The sequence below is a fragment of the Protopterus annectens genome, chromosome 4.part0, assembly GCF_019279795.1.
Source record: "Protopterus annectens isolate FY-2018-M chromosome 4.part0, PAN1.0, whole genome shotgun sequence".
Classification (NCBI taxonomy): domain Eukaryota; kingdom Metazoa; phylum Chordata; order Ceratodontiformes; family Protopteridae; genus Protopterus; species Protopterus annectens.
In genome coordinates this window covers 628,360,310-628,379,952 of record NC_056733.1, presented here as the reverse complement: position 1 = coordinate 628,379,952, position 19,643 = coordinate 628,360,310, and the positions used below count along the sequence as shown (strand labels likewise).

Sequence of the window (19,643 nt, the reverse complement as noted above, 5' to 3'; positions counted from 1 at the left end):
TGTGTAACTGCATGCACACAAGGTACTGCATTATCAAAATCATTCCCTGTCAGGACATCTGCAGGGATATCCTCAAGCACACCTACTTACTTGCTTCCTTTTCCACCCTCCCAGTCAAGGTAAACCCTAGCCAAAGGTATTTGGAATGAGGTCCCTCGGAAAGCTCTGACTGGAGTGGAGTGCTCAAGCAAGTAGTGCTCCTCTTCAACCATTGCAAGCTTCATAATGGTTAGGTCAGAGGCTGTGTCTCCCTTAGCAGTGACCTGTTTTCCATCTAAGATAGGATATAACCTCTTGTGATAGTCTGATACCCTTGTTGTCTCCATACAACTTACTGCTGGCATTCTGTCAGTCCCCCTTACTGGCTCTCCCACCTTTTGTTCCTCACATTGTCTCTGTGGACTTCTATATTCTACATGGTCCCACTGGTTACATTTAAAATATTTAACCTTTGATCTTGGCCTTGTACCTGAATTAGTGGCTTCCCCTGTTACTGGCGGACTCTGTGGAGACGGTCTAGGCTGCCCACCTGGGTTCCCTTAGACCCATGAGCAGCACCGTGCAGTGATGCCCTGCTTGTTAGGTATAGGTCTCCCTTTTTCCCCAACTCCTCTGCTGTATTACATTCTCTATCTGCTAACCAGATTCTCATGTCCTCAGGCAAAGTGCTAAGGGCTTGTTCCCTCACCAAAAGGTCCACCAGCCCTTCAAAAGTGATGATGTGACACCAACTCACCCATCTATGAAAGTAAGTGCTTAACTCAGCAATATATTCACACACACGTTCATCTGCCTTGCGTCTATGTTCACAAAACTTTTTTTCTATAAGCTTCAGGTGTTAACTAAAGACACGTTAATAAACAATTTTTAACAGTATTATAATTTAAGCAATCAATATCAGAATTTAGAAATAGCAGTTACAGCTTTACCATGGAGTAAGGGGGTCAGGAACCATACACAGAGCCCTTGGTCAACATTATACTGTTTAAATACCACTTCAAACATATGAATAAAACTATCATAATTATCACTCTATGTAAATTGTGGAAGAAATTTACTGACCTTTATTGCTTTTGGGGTTCGGTTACTCCCTTTCCCATTACCTCCATGACCCTGGCAAACAGTCAGCATCTCCTTTTCATGTTGCCTCTGCCTCTCATTTTCTTTGGCTTCCAGACATCTCAGTCTCTCTGCTGATTCTTTTTCCAACCGTTTGGCCCACAGTTCAAGTCTCTTTTAACTCCAGATGTAAGTCCTCTGTGGAAAGGTTGAACTGTCTATTTTCTGAGAGTTGTACATCCCCAAGGACAGTCTGGTTGTCCTCCTGGTTGCTGGTCTGTGATGCAGCTGTGACTAAGACTGCAGTAATTTCTGCTTTAGTCAGGCTGGCATGCACCAGTCCTTTGGCTTGGCACATCTCAGCCAACTGGCTCCTTGTCACCTTGCCATACTCATCAGCTGACAACCTTGCTTGCTCTCCCTGACTAACTAAGCTAACAAAAAATAAATAAAACTATTGTGATATGAAACTCTGAATGTCTACTGTGTGGCTGCTTGAGAGTACAAACACCTTCTTTAGTGACCACTCTTTACAGGCTACAGGAATTCAATATCCACAACACTGAATCCCAGTATATGCTGCAGTGATCCCACCACTGCCACCAATAAATGTGATGACCCACCACTGAAATAGTTATCAAGGAGCCTCAATGTTCACCACTGTCAACAGTTGGGGACATGCACTGAGAGGATGACAAGGTACACACACATACACAGTATTTCCAGATGCAGCTCTCTTTATCAAGTGCAACTTCCCTTAAGAGCACACAGGCACCTCAGTCTGGGGCTGGTTTCTCCCTCTTTCTCCAGATCCCCAATAAGACTCCCCAGTGGCACAGCTATAGAGTTGAGATCTCAGCTGAGTGGCCAAGCCAAGAGCTCCAGCACCCTCTCTGTACAACCAGTGCTTTATGTCCCTGCCCATGTAGCTGACACACACACACACTCTTTGAGGTTTGATTTATGCACACACACCTGGAAAAGGCTGGCACAGGTTTGCCAGATATGCCCCCTTTTGCCCAGACTACAAGGTAGTTAAACTGCCACCAGCCAACTCCTTATCACCTACTTTAAGGTCCTTATTTATTTAATTTATTTATTTATTTTACATTTGTTGACTGGGAGCGTCCGACTGGATATATGTCCATTTTCAGCAGAGGCCTGGGGAGAAAAGCTTCATACATCAAACAACATTGCATGCAAATAACATTAGTAAACACAAGATTTAAAAAAGGTTATATAGTCATGAAGTAATAAAATAAATAAAATCAAAGTTCATAGAAAGTACATTATTTCCAGTTATCACATGTTGTGAGACACACCTAAGCAAGGGGAGGTTAAGTGAGATGATAGGGTTCAGTGAGTGACTACTAATAGAATTCTGAGATGGAATGTGAATATTTGTGGACATTCTGGGTAGATATTAGGAGGAGAAAACACCATAGGTAGGAGTTACTATTCCTAATAATGGGAGGAAGTGACAGGAAGCAAGGAGTGGGGAGGGAGGTGAGTGAGGGAGGTCAGCCAGGAGGGGAGCAGGAGCATATCCATGAGAGTTTTAGGTGTTCTTTGAGTCGCTTTTTGAATGTAACCTTTGAGTCGTTGAGGTAATGGAAGAAGGTAAGGAGTTCCAAATTTTGCCTGTGTGGTTATGGAAGAGGGAGTCACCTGCTGTGCTATTGCTTTTGGTTATTTTGCTTAGTCTTTTGTCACTAGAGCGAAGATGTCTGAGATTGATTTGTAGTTTTAGCAGGTTGGACAGTGCTGGGTTTTGTCTGGAAGTACTAGGAGTTTATGGGCAAAAAAGTTGATGGGATGATAGGAGATTAGGGAACTCAAGCCAGTTAAGTTGCTTTAGTGAGTGACAGTGGTGGGCTTGGTAACGAGCACTGGTGGCAAATTTGGCTATTTGTATGCAACAGACATTGAGCTTGGCAATTTCAATTTTGGGTAGGTTGGTGAAGATAGGTGCGGCATAGAGTAGTGTGCAAAGGAGGTGAGTTTGAGCTGTGGTTATTTTGGTGGGTTGAGTTAGAAATGCTTTATTTTTGTAAAGACTGCCCAGTTTTTTGTGGATGTTTTTTATGGTTTGATTTATATGTAGATCGTCAATGGTCACTCCTAGCAGTTTAGTATGAGTGTCTGGAGAGATGATAGTCCATCTCTGGACACAATTTTAAAGCAGTTGGGCATTGTGGTGGATTTGTTTGGTTTGAAAAGCAAGAGTTTGGTCTTTTTGGTATTTTGTATTGTATAGCAGTTGCATCTTGGCAGATTCTGTGGAGATTATTAGTGAAAATGGAGAAGAGAAGGGGTCCTAGACTGGACCCTTGTGGGACTCCGGTATTAATGGGTAGCAGTGAGGACAGGTTGTTGTCCCATCACACTGCTTGTTGCCTTAACAAAAGGTGTCCAATTTTACTGTGTAATGTTACTATCAATACAACTGGCAGTTTGACCAAGAACAAGGCTATTAAGAGTGGCCTACACAGTATCACCAAATAAATAAACAAGTACTCTCAGAACTTAAATATCCTTACACAGATCTAGCCAAAATGAAATGTTTAAATATATTTAATAATAAATAATAAATGAACAAGACAATACTATAAATATAAATATATATATATATATATATATATATATTTTTTTACAGTGACATCATAGTTCAACATCACAGGAAATATTTAAAACAACATTACAGGACAGTCTTAAATAAATAAAGAAAAATATCTAAACTAGCTTCACTATATTCCTGACTGAATCTAAGACCATTACTATACCCTAGTTAACTTATTTAAGAGCAAGGCAGATGTGGTGAATGGATCGACAGCTCGCACCCACTCTTGTGTCTGTGTCTGCTCTTTGCTGCAGGTGACTCCCTGTGTGCTGTGCTGGCTTTCAGCCCAGGGGTCCTGCAGGAGAGAAAAACAAGTTGATTCCAGGAAGCCTCTAAGAGCATCGAGGTCTTCCCCGGCGGCTTCCGAGACGACCGAGAGTTGTTCAACACTTGCCTTTATCGGCTCGGCGCTGGAGCCGATAAGACTCAGTCCACAGTTCTGTGGCTTCCCGAGCCGCGCGAGCCGAGGTTGTCCTCTCCCTCTCTCGGTGCCTCGGCGCTGGTGAGTTCGGCCGACATCGCGGCCCCGGAGCCATCATCTCGGTGCGAGGGGTCCTTAGCTCCTCGGAGTGGGGACCTCGCCCCTTTGGGGATTTATTTCACTGTCTTCAAAGGGACTTGATCAGGAAGCGAGTGAAATGTTGAAGAGACCACAGCTGCGGGTTTCAGATGGAGCGAGCAACCGCAGGAAGAGGGGGGGGTAGGTTTGTCGTACGCCTGGAGCCTGGCTATGCAACTTTTGCGGAAACTTCAAAGACGCCTTTTTTCAAACTCCCTTTTGATGGATCATCCTGCCGGTCCATTTTTCGACTCCTTCTAGGCCTTACCCCAAAGGCACTTTCGCCTGACGCACAGAGCGTTTTCCAGGCAGAGAGGCAGAGTGGGAATAAATGGAATAAGCCGCCCTAGGGGGGGGGGGTCCAGAGAACCAGCAATCGGGAAGCAGGCAGTCGGGGAATTGTCACTGTGCCCAGAAGCCTGGCAAGCATCTCCTTCTGATGGCCAGAGATTACTTTTTGGCGTTTGTCAAAAACTGGGTATTTCAATAAATGCGAAAAGTCTGTTTTGTCGCCTTTGTCGCACTATTACCTACAAGGCGCAAATTTAGAGGGCATGGCAACCAAACGAATGCCACTTGCACATAAAGATCATACCCTGTGTCGAGAAGCACTCAGACTGTGGCATTTTCTTTTTTCTTCTCTTTGATAGCAACAGACATCCCCGGAAAGTCAATCACATTGCGGACAAGCCTTGCTGCGATCTTTTGCAACCGTAGCCAGGCTCCTCAAATATCACTTTCGGTTGTTTCCTTTTAAACTAACCGTCCCTTTTGCCTAAGGTAACTCTCGCCTAGCATTGTGGGATATAGGGAGCCTCGGGCCGGTGGAACCAACTCATTTCTAGTTGATGTCAGGTCCAAAACAGACTACAGAATGCTGTGTTTCACTCTCAGAGACTTCTTAAATTAATATCTCAAATATTACTGCTGGGATAGCTTGCAGAATGGCATCATTTCTTGTCATCTGACTATCGCAGATGAAACCCCCACTGCTGGAAGCTAGAAGTATTTAGCTATTTAGCATCTACCTGTGAAAATACATAGACCTAAGATCTTTGGCAGATGCTGGAAGTCATAAAACAATTGCCTCCTTCATGTTTTCAAAACTACTAATTAGTTCACTTTAAAGACAATACAGAAAACTCCCTAGTACAGACATTCTGTCTCTAGCTGCCATAAAGTAATTCAATTTCAGTTACTTTTCTGAAGTTTTGCTGGACTGAAGTTAACTTCCTGTATTCCAGTTTCAAATATATACATGTAAACAGTTACAAAAGTGTATGCAAATTGTTGTTCTCTCCCAGCAGGGCACACTGTGGATACATCTTTAATCTCAGTACTTTACAAAATACCTTTTTTAATACACATCTGTACAGACCAGTTTGATATACACGACATACAGTTCTAATACATTTGTAACACAAACATCTTATATAGATCATGTTGATATTCACAAATGACATATAATTATTTACATAATTCCAGACAGGTGTGCTGGCAGTATCTCCCTATGTCACAGTCAGCAACAGAGGTGACTGACTTCTGGGTGGTTTGCCCTCTAGGCTGGATTAGCAAGTCATTCTCAATGCCCTCCCATACCAGATGTAGTGTTCAGCATCTTTGTGTGCCATATTCCATCTCCTATTTATTGTCCAATCCTCCCCACCACCAGTTCTGCATCCTCAATCAGTGCCTCTCTGTTGTTGCCTCCATGTGCCATTACATCTCCTGCTAGTTTGTGTGTTTTATATTAGAGTGTTTACCCTTGGTGCAATCCCTATAACCACTTTTCTTTCACACTTTCCAGTGCTATCTTACTCCTCTATTTTTCTTATGAAAATAAAGTACATCTGTCCCACAAAAAAAACATACTTCCCCCACCCACATTTCATTCTTCCTATCCTACTGTCCTTCTATGCATCCTCTGTTTGCTTCTCCCTTGCTAACTAGCTTCTGTATATGCTCACAGCTGTGCCCATGCAACAGTCTCATATCAGTTTAATGCATGTGAGGATTGTGAAGGCTGCCAGCCTAACCAGATAAAATATTGGAGATAATTCTGTCATCTGTAAATATTAATGTAACAACAATACACTCTGCTGGCAGAAAGCTGACCAAGTAAAGCATGTTGTGACCCTTTGATCTAAAGTAGGCTCTAGCCTGTTTAGATGAAGGCATTCTTTCTATTGTTTTAACCAAGAGTTAAATTGCTAGATTTAAACATGCAAATATATTTTTATTGCTATCCTTCCTGACCAGCTGCAAGATAACAAAAGGAGATGTCAAGAATGTAAATGTAGTTTCTGTTAGCCTGGGAATCTAGGGAAGTGTGAAGAATGATGTAATGGGAACCAGGAATGTGATTTTAAAAACAGAGAGAATTAGAGATTATTAAGCATTTTTGTCTTGACCATCCAACTCACAGCACTGTCTTGCTCTATAAGTAAGTTTATCTTAGACTTGTGTTTTCTCTTAGAAATAGCTAGAAACTAGAAAGATTAGACTAAGTGTTTTACTGCGATGTCAGAACTGTACTACTGAATTATTTTAAGTATTTCTCTGTGATCTCTGAACTCTTGACTACCACTGTGTAGTAGAAAGCATTGTCTTGTGTTTTTATTATTTATTATTAGATATGTTTAAACCTTTCAGCTGTGGCTGCTTTGTGTAGAGATAATTTAAGCTCTTAAGAGTACTTGCATGCCTTTGGTGAAATTGTACAAAGCCACTCTAATAGCTTTAGCCCTGGGCTATACTACCAATTGGATAATAATATTGCACAGTAATAATTGGACACCCTTTTAAGGGCCTTTGAGTAGCTGATAAATATTAGTGGGTGGTGGCAAGTGGTACTACCAAATAGTCTGGGGAAAAGGGGCACAGCTGGAGAACCTGTGCCAGCCTTCCCCAGGAGTGTCTGTGTGGTTATATAAACTCTTCTCAAAGTGTGTGTGTGTGTGTGTGTGTGTGTGTGTGTGTGTGTGTGTGTGTGTGTGTGTGTGTGTGTGTGTGTGTGTGCTACTCGGGCAGGGACATGAAGCACTGGTTAGACAACGAGGGTGCTGGAGGTTTTAGCTTGCCAACTAGACTGAGATCTGGACCCTATAACTGTGCCAGTGGGAAGTCTTATTGGGGACCTGGAGAGCAAGGGAGCGACCAGACCCGAACTGACTGTGATCTCTGTGTGCTCTTAAGGGAAATTGCACTTTACTGTGTGTATTTGTTATCCTTTCCTCCTATATGAGACGCCCCTCACTGGTGTTAGTGGTGAGGATTGAGGCTCCTTGATTGCTGGGCCAGGGCATGGGTATCACAAGGATAAGCATAGCATCAGGCACACAACCTGATGTTCTTATGTTTCATGACCATGTATGGCATTGGTTCGCTCTGTTGAGCAGTGATTGTTTTTTCTTTCTTTTTTTTTTTTTGCAACTGCAAGACTTTACTGTGTAGCACTATTCCTGCTATGTCCTCACTATATGAGTACTTAAGCATACCTAATCCTCATTTGGCCACATCATGCTGTCTTGGATGCCCTATTTATCACAGCAAAGTTGCATTATGTTTCTTTGTGACTACTCCTCAGAGTCGATGTTTGTTGAGGTGGGAACCACAGTAATTCTCCCTTCTGTAAACACACAATTCATGTTTGTTAATGAAGACAAAGAGGGCCTGACACAATCTAACAACTGGTGCCAGAGTCACAGCCTAAAATTCAATGTCAAGAAATGTATATTAGTAACCTTCAGTAAGACTGCCACCCAGGGTAATTACTACCAATAGTCTCCTGAGAGAATAGACCCTGTGGTTAGGGATTTGAAAATGCATGTGGACAGTGATTTGGCCTTTGAATATAATATGTCTACTGTAGTAAGGAAACCATTCTATATTGCATAACTTATAAGCAAAGGTATGGCATCTAAGGTCAAAGATGTCATTGTTCTGTTTTACTCGGCCCTCATTAGAATAAGAATTGATTACAATGCCCCCTTCAATATATGCAATAAAGGTTCCTCACAAAAAGAATATATTGTGCACAAAACATGTCATACTCCTAATGACTGCTGAGAAGTGATCTATGCCTTTAGGGTCTCTGGAAGAGAATTCCCAGCTATGTGAAGCAGAATTTTTGCTTGTACGTGTTCAAGTATAACTTGGCATTACAATGCTCCCTTTGATATATGCAATAAAGATTCCTCACAAAAAACAAATGCGTGGTATAGAAAACATGTCATACATGGACTGCCTCAAAGCCCTATCAATATATTTGGTCTCCTAATGACTGCTGAGAGGTGATGTACGCCTGGCCTACAAAGCATCCTCTGATCCAGCTCTGATGGACCTACTACATGTCCACAAAACAAATAGCATCAGAAACACAGACACGGTTAAATCCCTGGACTGGGTAACATAAATAACACATGTTGGAGGGACAGGTATGAGTCTCAGAGATTACCGCTTCTCTGGAAGAGGCTTCCCAACTATGTGAAACAGAGTTCTTGCCTGCACTTGTTCAAGTATAATTTGAACATTTACCCTTGGTCTGGCGCCTATGTCTCTATTAGAAAGAGACAGCTTGCAAATGCATGACCACTCATACCCAAGCTATGTAAACTCCCCATACAAACCTATGGTATCAAACCCTGTCTAAAACAGTTGGGAAGCAGGCATAAGCTTAAAAAGGCCCTTTAGGGTCATTAGCCTATCAATTACCTATGAACCTATCACAGTAAATCTCCCCTTTGTGAACACAAGGTCTGTGTTTGCAAATGTAAACACCACAACAAATCATTCTCACTGTGCAGCGGCAGGCACCACCTTAAACATACATTTTGCAAATGCTGACTTTGCATTAATCTTTTGCAAGTAAACACAGGCATGTATGTGAAGGCACCGCATTAAATTTCCCATATAAAATATGGGCTAGATTGCTTTTACTGGTAACATTACAGAAAGGACTATTCCAGCAGTAAATTCCACAAAAAGCACATTACCTTATTATTGCATGTCAAGGATTTCTGCTTCACAGCTCCAGAGGCTGGGATTCAATCCTTATCTTTAGTCACAGTATGGGAGGGGTTTACATGCTCCCTCCATGTATGAGTGGGTTTTCTCTGGGCATTGTGGTTTCCTCCCACCTCTGAAATAAATGCTGTTTGACTGGCTACTCTAAAATTAAATATATTACATTTATTCTCATGGCTAAAAAAGGCCAGTGATGATGCAGTGCACCACCAGTAAACAAATACATGATTTTTTAAAATGAGAAATATATGCCAATTTAAGAATCTAAAACATTGCTATGATACTTTATACCTAATCACTATGACTGCTCTAAGTTAAATAAATAGAAATAGTAAAGAGTTTCACTTACTTGGCGATGGCTTCATCTCGGTCTCTGAGGGCTCTTTGCAGCTGTTCATTTAGTTCCTTGCCTTCTGATAGTGCCCTTAGGTGTTCCTTTTCCTCTTGTAGTGCATTGATTTCAACTTTTAACAATGTCATCTGCAAAAAGAAAGAAGAATGTACAAAGAGTTAATTTTTCCCTTCCGACTAGCTGCTGGCAAATGAAGTCTACCATAGTTATAATTCCCTGTCTAGTGAAGTCTGATGGCCCCATAAGTATAACTTCTTAAAGAGAGCTGGCTGTCTAATGGTTTCTGTATGCAAACTCTTACAAAAGGATACATATGCCTGGGGGCCATAGACGTAACACCTCAGAAAAGGATAAATATTTGAGAGATCCAAACTATATGTTCCCATAGAGGGGTACATATCTGAAAGGTCCTATATGTAATCCCGGCATAGACATACATGTCTGCGTATCTTTGGGCACAACCCCCTGTACAGAGATACATATCTGAAATCTCATAGGGTAATCCCAACTCTGGGGTACATGTTTGATAAACCCTTAAATGTAGCTACCTAAACAGCAGTACTTGAAAGCCCCTGGGTGCAACCCTTAAATGTCAGTGCATGTTGGAATAGTCTTAGGCTAAACTCCATGCAAAAGGATCCATGGCTTGTGAACCCCTCATTTTAAAGATCTCCAGAAGTGTAAATATCTCTTTGGATATAACTGAATATCAAATACCCCCCCCCCAAAGTGTACCCCTCCATATGACTACCTGTTTTAGGGCCCCTAAATATATCTTTTATACAGATATAAACTCTTGCACATGCATGCATAACTGATTGTCTTACATGTAACTCTTACAAACAGGCCTTTGCTCCAATGCACTTCTAAGGACTCCTTAAAAATGTACACCTCCTGTAATCCTAATCACAAGGATAAGGTTCACTTTTCATTCAGAATGAAATCTGCTCTCTGAACTGCACTTAATGACAGGAGCCCAATCCTTTTCTGCTGAAAAGCATCTCAAGACCTTCACATCCTAAACATCCTGTGTGCACATCCACAAAGTAGATACTTCTACCTTTGCAACAGAAGAATGAGGAGAAAGAAATGTAGATGGATGACCAGGACTTTTATTACTTAGCTGAAATAAAGATACTATGCATGGAATGCTGCAAAATGACCTCAAGCATTGCTAGAAAATGATAAGAGAAAATACCATGAGGTAAAATGGACCAAAGCTGGATAAGTACAGCAAAAGCACACACATGACCAGAGTATTAGAGGGCTGGAAGGCAAGAAATCAAGCAAGATGTAAAATCTAAGTTTCTACAAGTAGGTTCCTTCAATGGAACTCTGAAAGTTGGCAATTCACCTTCCAATAGCTGCATTATGAGGCTTTTGACAAAATCAAGCTACAGTTTAAACAAATGTCAGTGCAGCAACAGGTAGCACACTAGCCTTTGATGCAGAAGGCCGTGGTTTCTATTCCCACATCAGGTAGATTTACTGCTGACACTGCAATGCAACATAAAGGGGGTGCTGCACTCCTGAGTGTGCCATCCTTCAGAAGAGATGTTAAAACAAGGCCCCATCTGTTTGAGGTAGATGCAAAATATCCCATAGCACCTACTGAAAACAGTAAGAGCTCTTTATTTAAAAAAACAAACAACACATAATACTATTTACAAACTTACATATTTACAAATTTATACAGTGTACACATTTCTATTTCTTTCTGTTATTGTCACACAGTCTGTACAAAGTTCCATTCCTTTCTGTTATTGTCACACAGTCATAGATATCTTACCTTTCATTATTATACTAAACATCTATCTTCATTATCTTATTTGACCCCCACTTCTTTTTCCACAACTACCATCTAATTTTTTTTAAATTTACTGCTAATCTCCATTTACCATTAAATATGATTTCATTCAGCCTTTCAATCCAAATGGTCTACACATTATAAAATAATCTTTTATCTATTTTACTAACATATTACTTACCTTTATGGCTATAATATCCATACATAATCATATCCATATTTATTTAATTTGCCTCCTTTATATTTTCAAAGAAATTTTCTTTACACAACTTTTCCCACAATTTTGCAACCCTTATATATTGTAAGAAAACATGCTCGGTAGTTTCTTCTTTACCACAATATATACAAACTCTTTCACTGATTTTTTTATATGGCATATTTCCCTTTACTGGTAATTTACTAATCACTAATCTCTATAAAAAAATCTTGGCATTCTACTTGCTCATTACACCATACTTCTTGGACGTTTTACAGCTTTAACTTTTTCATTCATTAGCTCAGACTAAGGAGTCACATAATATTCTATCATGATATGTTTATACATACTTTACTCTCATTTTCTGTGTCATTTTTTATTTTCCATAGAGAATTTTTCTTGATAACATCTCATTACTTTATTTAAACATTCTTTACATCATGGATTTTTTTAACATATCCTAATACTGTTTATATCTGCACTCTAGTAAATGTACTACTAACTTTTCATTTGTATAATTTATCCAAAACAAAACTTTATACAAATTCAAAGAAGCAGCCTAAACCTCTATCTTCCTTCTCCATGTAAAAGACTCATCTTCACTGGATTCAGTCTTGAATCCCATATAAAAGAAAAAAAATACTTTTAGCATTTCTTTTCCAAAGATTATTGGCAACATGTAGACAATAGCTAAATATGCAGTTTTCCCCACTATAACTAAATTAATCAAACAAACATTTTTATTAACTGATAGCTTGCAAGTTTTCAAAAAACAACAAAATTCATTTATTTCATCTATTATCCTATTCCATTGTTCCTCACTTACATTTTTACCTTCAAATATTATTCTGCACAGATTTCTTTTATCAAGAACAATACTCCTCCTAGCTTTAATATATCACCAGTCCTTTACTTTTTTTCTATATTTAAAAGTAATGCCTATTCTGTGTAAACATTAATGTATATAACATATAACTTCTTTCATACAGACTTTGTTTCTTATACTCTGTATATCATTTGCATAAGTAAACATGACTGGAATTTTTTATCCCTTTATTAGTAATATAAGCAGCACTTCTCATGTGCAAATTCACATCTCTAATACATTCATAACTAATGCAAATAACATACTACTCATAGGACACCCCTGACAAATGCCATTATTTATATCTATTTCTTTGCTTAACAATCCATTCACTAAAATTCTTTATTTTTATTATGTGTAGAACAACATATATTCTTAATTTTCTTACTAATCATAGGAGGTTACTAGACTAGTGGCCCTGGGGCCCTTACACAAGCCTAGCCAAGAGTTTATCCCCAAAAAGAAACCTCAGTGAGCACCTGTTGCCCCTGTCAATGAGGGAGACAGGAAGAACCCATGGGACAAATTTGTGTTTCCCCATCTACTCATCAAGGTTGCGCTTGATGAGGGTCAGCGAGGTACTTTGTTTGTCGAGTATGGGAAGTCTATTCCAGAGATGGGGCAGCCACTGGCAGACAAACTTGTCTCTCCAGCAGGTTTTGTTGATGTTAGTGTTATACTCTTCCATAACTGTCCACAAAGGTTCATGTTGCACTGTATCAAAAGCATTATTTAACTTTCCTAGCATGATCTTAGTCTCATACATCCTGTATATAACATCATATACAATTTCCCTTCCTGTGAATAATTCCTGACATCCTTTTCCCTTTAAACTATATATGCTATCTTCCATAATACTTTTCATTTTACTTTCAATTCTCTTCTGATTGATTTTCATAAACATCTTATAAGCTGTATTGTTCAATACTAAAGGTCTCCGATTTTCAATTTCATTTGTATCTTCCTTTTTCTATACAACTTTAAGTATACCACTGCATAAATCTTTATACATAACACCCTCAGTATCTACTCATTCATAACTTTTAAGAAGTAACTTTTCTGCCAATCCATACAATTCTTAAAAAAAAACTGGTATGCTATTGCACCTAATCCTGAAACTGGCAGTAAATTAGTTTGTCTAAGTACCTTATCTAATTCATATAAGGAAATCTCATTTTTCAATTCCTTATTTTCTTGCTCTGACAATTTTTTAATGTGACATTCTTTTTTGTACTTTCTTTGTATATTGAAACATTTCTTTGCATAATTTACTAGAATAATCCATATTTGTTCCTGAGAGCTTACCTCTCCTCTATCATCGTTCATTTCTCTCATTTTACTAGTATTTTCTTTAAATATGCCACTCAGATAAGCTGATACTGTTTTACCTTGTAAATAACATATTTGCTTAAATAACTCTATAATTTTTTCTTGATTTTTTCATAAATTCTCCATTCTGTCATAGAATATTCCCTATTGTTCTTTTCCAAATCCTTTAAAACATCCATACATGTTGTCTTATAATTTGTTTTTTTTCCACTTTTCTTACATCTGACTGCCATTCTAAAAAACATTTTTTATATTTTTCTTTCAAAGCTTTTTATAACTCGCTCTAGTGGAAATGCAATCTTTCCATAAATGTATACTTATATGGTTTTCATTTTCATCCCATAGTTTTTCATTTCTTCTTTTTATTCTTTTTCCCACTCTGATATGCTCCTTATTTTCTTGAATTTCTATCTGTATGGCTAAGTGATCTGAATACCGTGTTACAAGTGTCTTTCTTTTAGTTATATTTAAACCTTGTGATATAACAAAATAATTTATTTCTGTTTTCTATATACCTTCACTATATGTCCACAAATTATTATTCAAAATCTTTAAATAGCCGCATTTTATAACTTCAGAATTTGTCTTAGCATCATTCCATCTCTTCTTTTTTCCTGTCAAATCACAATTAAAATCTCCTATTAATATTATATTCATATTAATTACTACATAACCCACACTTTTAAGAAATACATTTCCCTTTCTTTACTTGTAACATAGACATACAATGCTATAATTCTATATACCTGATTACGCCATTTAAGATATAGTTATTCTTTTCGCCCTTGCCAATGTTATGTTCACTATTTTCACTGACTTTCTAAAAAGTACAACTATGCTTGAACATAGTTACATTTGTAGGTTCCATATTGTATCTCCTCCCCAAAGAGTCTTTGTAATCTCTCTTCTTGTGTCAAAAAATCTTACATCTTCCAATATTATTTTGTCAATATCATACTTATTACACCAATTTAGGATGCCTATTTTTCTATATTTGATACTATTTACGTTTACGGAAAGCAGCCTAAAGTTGTTATTATATCTTTGTTGCAGCTTACCAGACTGGATTTTGGTCCACTTTCAGTGGAGGCCCGGGGAGAAAAGCTCCATAGATACATACATACAGACAGAGTAACTTGACAATTGTATACATTTGTACAAGACAGTTACATACTTTGACAATTATATACTTTGTGCAAAAACACTTACAAAAACAATTCCAGATATGCCAGAATATATAGCAGATTTAAGAAATTATAGACTTTTATGCACAAACACAGTAATGTTAGCAGTACACAGCTGTGAACAATCACTAATCTATCTACTGGAACAGCTGAAGTATCAGAGTTATGGTAAAGATAGTTTCAACAAGAGGTCAGGTTTTAGAGATCCATAGTAAACAGAGAGAGAGTTAGTCAGGGTTTATACAAGGGCATAGCCAATGTATTTTTACGTGTTTTTTTAAGAGATGTTTTAAATTGAGTGAAAGAGGGGACTCCAGTGAGTTCAGCAGGAAGTAAGTTCCAGATTTTGCCAACAGAGTTAGTAAATAGAGAGTCACCAGCTAAGTTGTTGGTTTTAACAGTTTGAACAAGCATTCTATTGGAGGAGCGGAAAGTTTTTAGGTTACTGTATGGGATGATGATATTTTTAAGTATGAGTGTGTTTTCTGGTTGACAGAGAACTTTGTGTGCCATGATTAATTCATTATACTGTATTTGACAGGGTAGTTCTAGCCAACCTAGAGCTTGAAGGTTCAGACAATGGTGTTGTCTGTATGGTGAACATGTGGCAAATCAGGCAATATTATTGTAGCAGCTAGTGAGTTTATTTAGGTCAGATTTACTTAGATTTGTAAAAATAGGAGAGGCATATAACAGGATTGAATGTAATTGTGTTTGGGCAATCATGGTCTTAGCAGATGGGGTAAGGAATTGTTTAATCTTATATAAAGAGCCAAGTTTTTTATTTACTGTCTTAATGGTATGGTCAATGTGAGCACTGAACTTGAGACTGTTGTCGATGAATACACCTAGTAGCTTAGTAGTAGGTTCTGGGGAAATTAGAGTTCCATTGTTGGATTTTATGGTAAGTAATGGCAATGGAACCTTACTAGTGGGGGTAAAGAGTAACAGCTTTGTTTTATTTGGATTTAATAGAAGATGCCAGTGAGTGAGCCAGTTTTCTACCTTATTAAAGGTGCTTTGGGATAGATTCTGTAAATTTGTCAGAGAGGTAGCAGAAGAGATTAGGGAAGCATCATCCACATACTGAATACATTTTGCTTTTGGGATGACTGTACTCAAATCATTAATGAAGATGGAAAATAGGAGTGGGCCTAATAAAGACCCCTGAGGGACGCCAAGGGTGATTGGTAATAGAGTGGATAGAGTCCCCTTCCATAATACAGCTTGTTGTCTGCCGCTAAGATAAGACTGAAATCAGAGAATTGCTTGGTTATCTAGTGAGAGTGTTTTTAGTGTACTTATTAGTAGGTAGTGGTTTACCATGTCAAACGCCTTGGATAGGTCTAAGAAAAGGGCAGAGGAGAGCTTGTTGTTGTTACGGTTTGTATTTATTGTATGAGAGAATGATAGGAGGGCTGAGGTTGTACTGTGGTATGGTCAAAAACCATGCTGGGAGGAGGCTAAAAGCTTTTTCAGATTAAGATAGGGTAGGAGTTGTTTGTGGATACATTTTTCCATGATTTTTGCCAAGGGTGACAGGATGGCTACATGTCTATAGTTTGATAATTCAGTGGAGCTACCTCCTTTATGAAGTGGAATAATATGAAAGATCTTCCATATGGAAGGGATGTAGGCTTTGAGAGTAGTTCTATTGATTAGTACTGAAATGGGGTATGCTAATTTATTTGTGGCTTTTTGTAGATACACTGCTGGGAGGATATCTGCTGATAGGGTGGTGGGTTTTAGTTTTTTCATCAGTGACCTGATAAGTGATGTTGGTACTGGTTGAAAACTGAAGGACAGATGCATTTTGGGTGTGGGGTTGATAGTACTTGGGCTACTGGGGGCTAGATTGTTGGTGAGGGATTGAATAGTTTCTGTAAAGAAGGCGCTGAAGGTGTTAGTCACATTTTCAGGAGGTTTTTGGAGGGTAGCCAAGGGGGTAGGAATAGTGGAATGTCCTGGGTGGAAGAGGTTATTTAAAGTAGCCCAAAATTTCTGCGGGTGATTTTGGTGTTTTTGTTGCAGGTGACAGTAATATTTTTTTTTTTTGTCCAGCGTAATGGACTTCTTTGTATCATTCCTTAGTTGCTTATATAATAGTTGGTCCTTTGAGGATTTGGTGGTTCTCCACGAAGCACAGGCTTTGTTCCTTTGTATGATTTTTTTTGTCTGGTACCTTTTGACAGCCATGGTGCTATTTATTATTGGTTCTGATTGCTCAAGTAGGAGCGTGATTGTCAAGGATTTCAAGAAACTTAAAATAAGCAACTGCTTCATCTAGTGGGAGCCATTTTAGGCGAGACCAGTCACATAACTTGAGCTCACTTTGGAATTTAGTTTGATTAAAGTTCTTGTTGCTCCTAATGGTTTTGAAGATGGCTGGCTGAGGAATATCATTTTTTTTTGCCTGATTATATAGGTGGGGTAGTGATCACTAATATCGTCGGGTTGGGTGCCTGTTTTATACATGTAGGGGTGGTTGTTTATGAGAATCCAGTCTAGAATACTTTCTTTGTTGTGGGGCTTACTGATTCCAGTGGGGGAAGATATGACTTGAGTAAAGTTGTACAAATTTAAGTGGGTGGTAGGGGGGGTCTGAGGAACAGGTGTTCCAGTCAATATTAAAGTCCCCTAGAACAATAGCCACTGGAGGATGTCTTCTAGGGTATTTGTGTTGTTACGTACATGAAGTATTTATCTAATTTGCTTTATCCATTTCCTTTCTTAATCTCTTTTACACTCATGACTTTAAACTTTCTTTTTCTGTCTCTTACCTGGCAATATAATTTTTAGCACATTTCATTGTTTTTTTGATTTATATCTTCGTCATCACTTATTTCAGAACCTTCTTCTATATTATCTTCGGTTTCATTTTTCTCTTTATCCTTATCTTTATTTTTACCCTGATCTTGCTTCTCTGCTTCCTCTTTATCTTTTATAGGGACTGTTTCTTCTCTTTGCATACTGTCCTCACTTTTGTTTTCTTTAACTTCTTCCTCCCTTTTCTCTTGTTTATAATCTATCCATAAATGCCCAGTTTTGTTACATTTATAACATTTCAATTCACACTTTTTTGCTTTGTGACCCGTTTCCCTACAAATATAAGATTTTTTCTTCTCACAATTAATTATCAAATTATAATCTTTTCCACAGGAAAAAAAACATGTTTTTAGTTGTCCCCAATATTTTACAACACCTCTGTTACCCTGTACATTTATCATACTAGGGATATGAACAATTTTTTCTTTCTCCATTTTCAGTACAATATGACAGTCCCATCCCCAAGTCCACAATCCTCTGTCATCCTAAACTTTGCTAATGTCCACAACTTCTTTACAGAGTTTGCTTAAATGGCTCTTTTATAACTTCAGTTTGAAACTGAATATGCATTTTCCTTTTTGTTTCTCAGTGAAATGCTTTAACTATACAAGAATTCCATGGATTATAGTTCTTTTTCTTCTCATAACCCCCCCCCCCCCAAAAAAAAACTTTCCAGAACAAAACTAGTTTCAAAAATAACGTCACAAAATGTATATTAATGAATAAAATAAGAATAAAAAATCTTACCTCCTGAGCCTTTACTCCCAATGGGACCATAAAATTATCCCAAATGTCATACCTGTCCATTTCTTTTTCTTCTTTGTTCTGAATTCCCTGCGTAAATTTACTTTGGTTGTTGACATTTCCTTTCCTCTGTTCATCTCTCATCACTTTCCCCTGCAGTTTCTTTAACAGTCTTGGCATATGATTTCTTTGCCTGGCAATCTTCTTTCAAAATGGCTTCCAATTCCTATGACTGAATTGTGTCCATAATTTCACCCCATAAAATATCGTTTCCACTCTCTGTCTTGCTGTGCAACAGCAATTCATCCAACACATCATCCCACAACTCTCCCAACTGGAGGGTTGTAATAACACATCCATCACTGTTTTGAACATTTACTTCCAATGAAACAAATTCTGCTGAAACAGCTCCTCAGAATCTTGTAGAGCTTCAAAAAATGCATTGGCATTCACATTGGTGCTATCCTCCATCTTGGATCTTCTTGAGTACTGTTCTCCCAGCCACCACTGTGCTAGGAATGGAACAAGCACTCTCCTAATGAGTAGGGGTAGTTCCTCGATGCCCTGGCCAAACTTCCCCTAGTAGTACAAATACCACTTCAGGTATCCCCTGAAAAGAGGCTACTAGCCTAGTGAGGACTAAGTTGGTCAACAAAGGAGAACATAAAATAAAATAAACAAAATGTTTATATCTCTAGATACTGAAGTGCAAATGGCAAACTGTTCAAGGCAAACTAATCATTACATTAGTAGCATTCATTACATTATTTGTCTTTAAGCAGATTTTAAAAGTACTAGATTCCACAGAAAAGTACAAACGTTTTAACCACACACAAGGCAAGGTTGGAGTTGTAGTTCACCAACAGTTTATTGCACCACAAAATAAAAGAAACATAAGGGCTTCTGTTATATAAAATACATAACTTCATCAGATAAAAGCCAACATTCTAATGGGCACATATACATGACTTGCATTATCATGTGACAAACACCAATTAATGAATTAAAGCAACAATGTATAAAAATGTATAAAAACAGTTAAAAACACATAACCATCAGTAGATTCCCCAGAAAAAA

General features: G+C 38.3%; 1 protein-coding gene across 2 annotated transcripts in view; it reads right to left on the bottom strand.

The window, feature by feature from the left end:
- Window positions 1-19,643, bottom strand: part of BICDL1 (BICD family like cargo adaptor 1) — a 1,161,255-nt gene that overhangs the window by 105,258 nt on the left and 1,036,354 nt on the right. For both annotated transcript variants that reach the window (XM_044068582.1, XM_044068583.1), the window contains one exon: window positions 9,613-9,743. In XM_044068582.1, coding sequence (XP_043924517.1) covers window positions 9,613-9,743 — 131 coding nt within the window. The remainder of the gene's footprint in view (window positions 1-9,612; window positions 9,744-19,643) is intronic.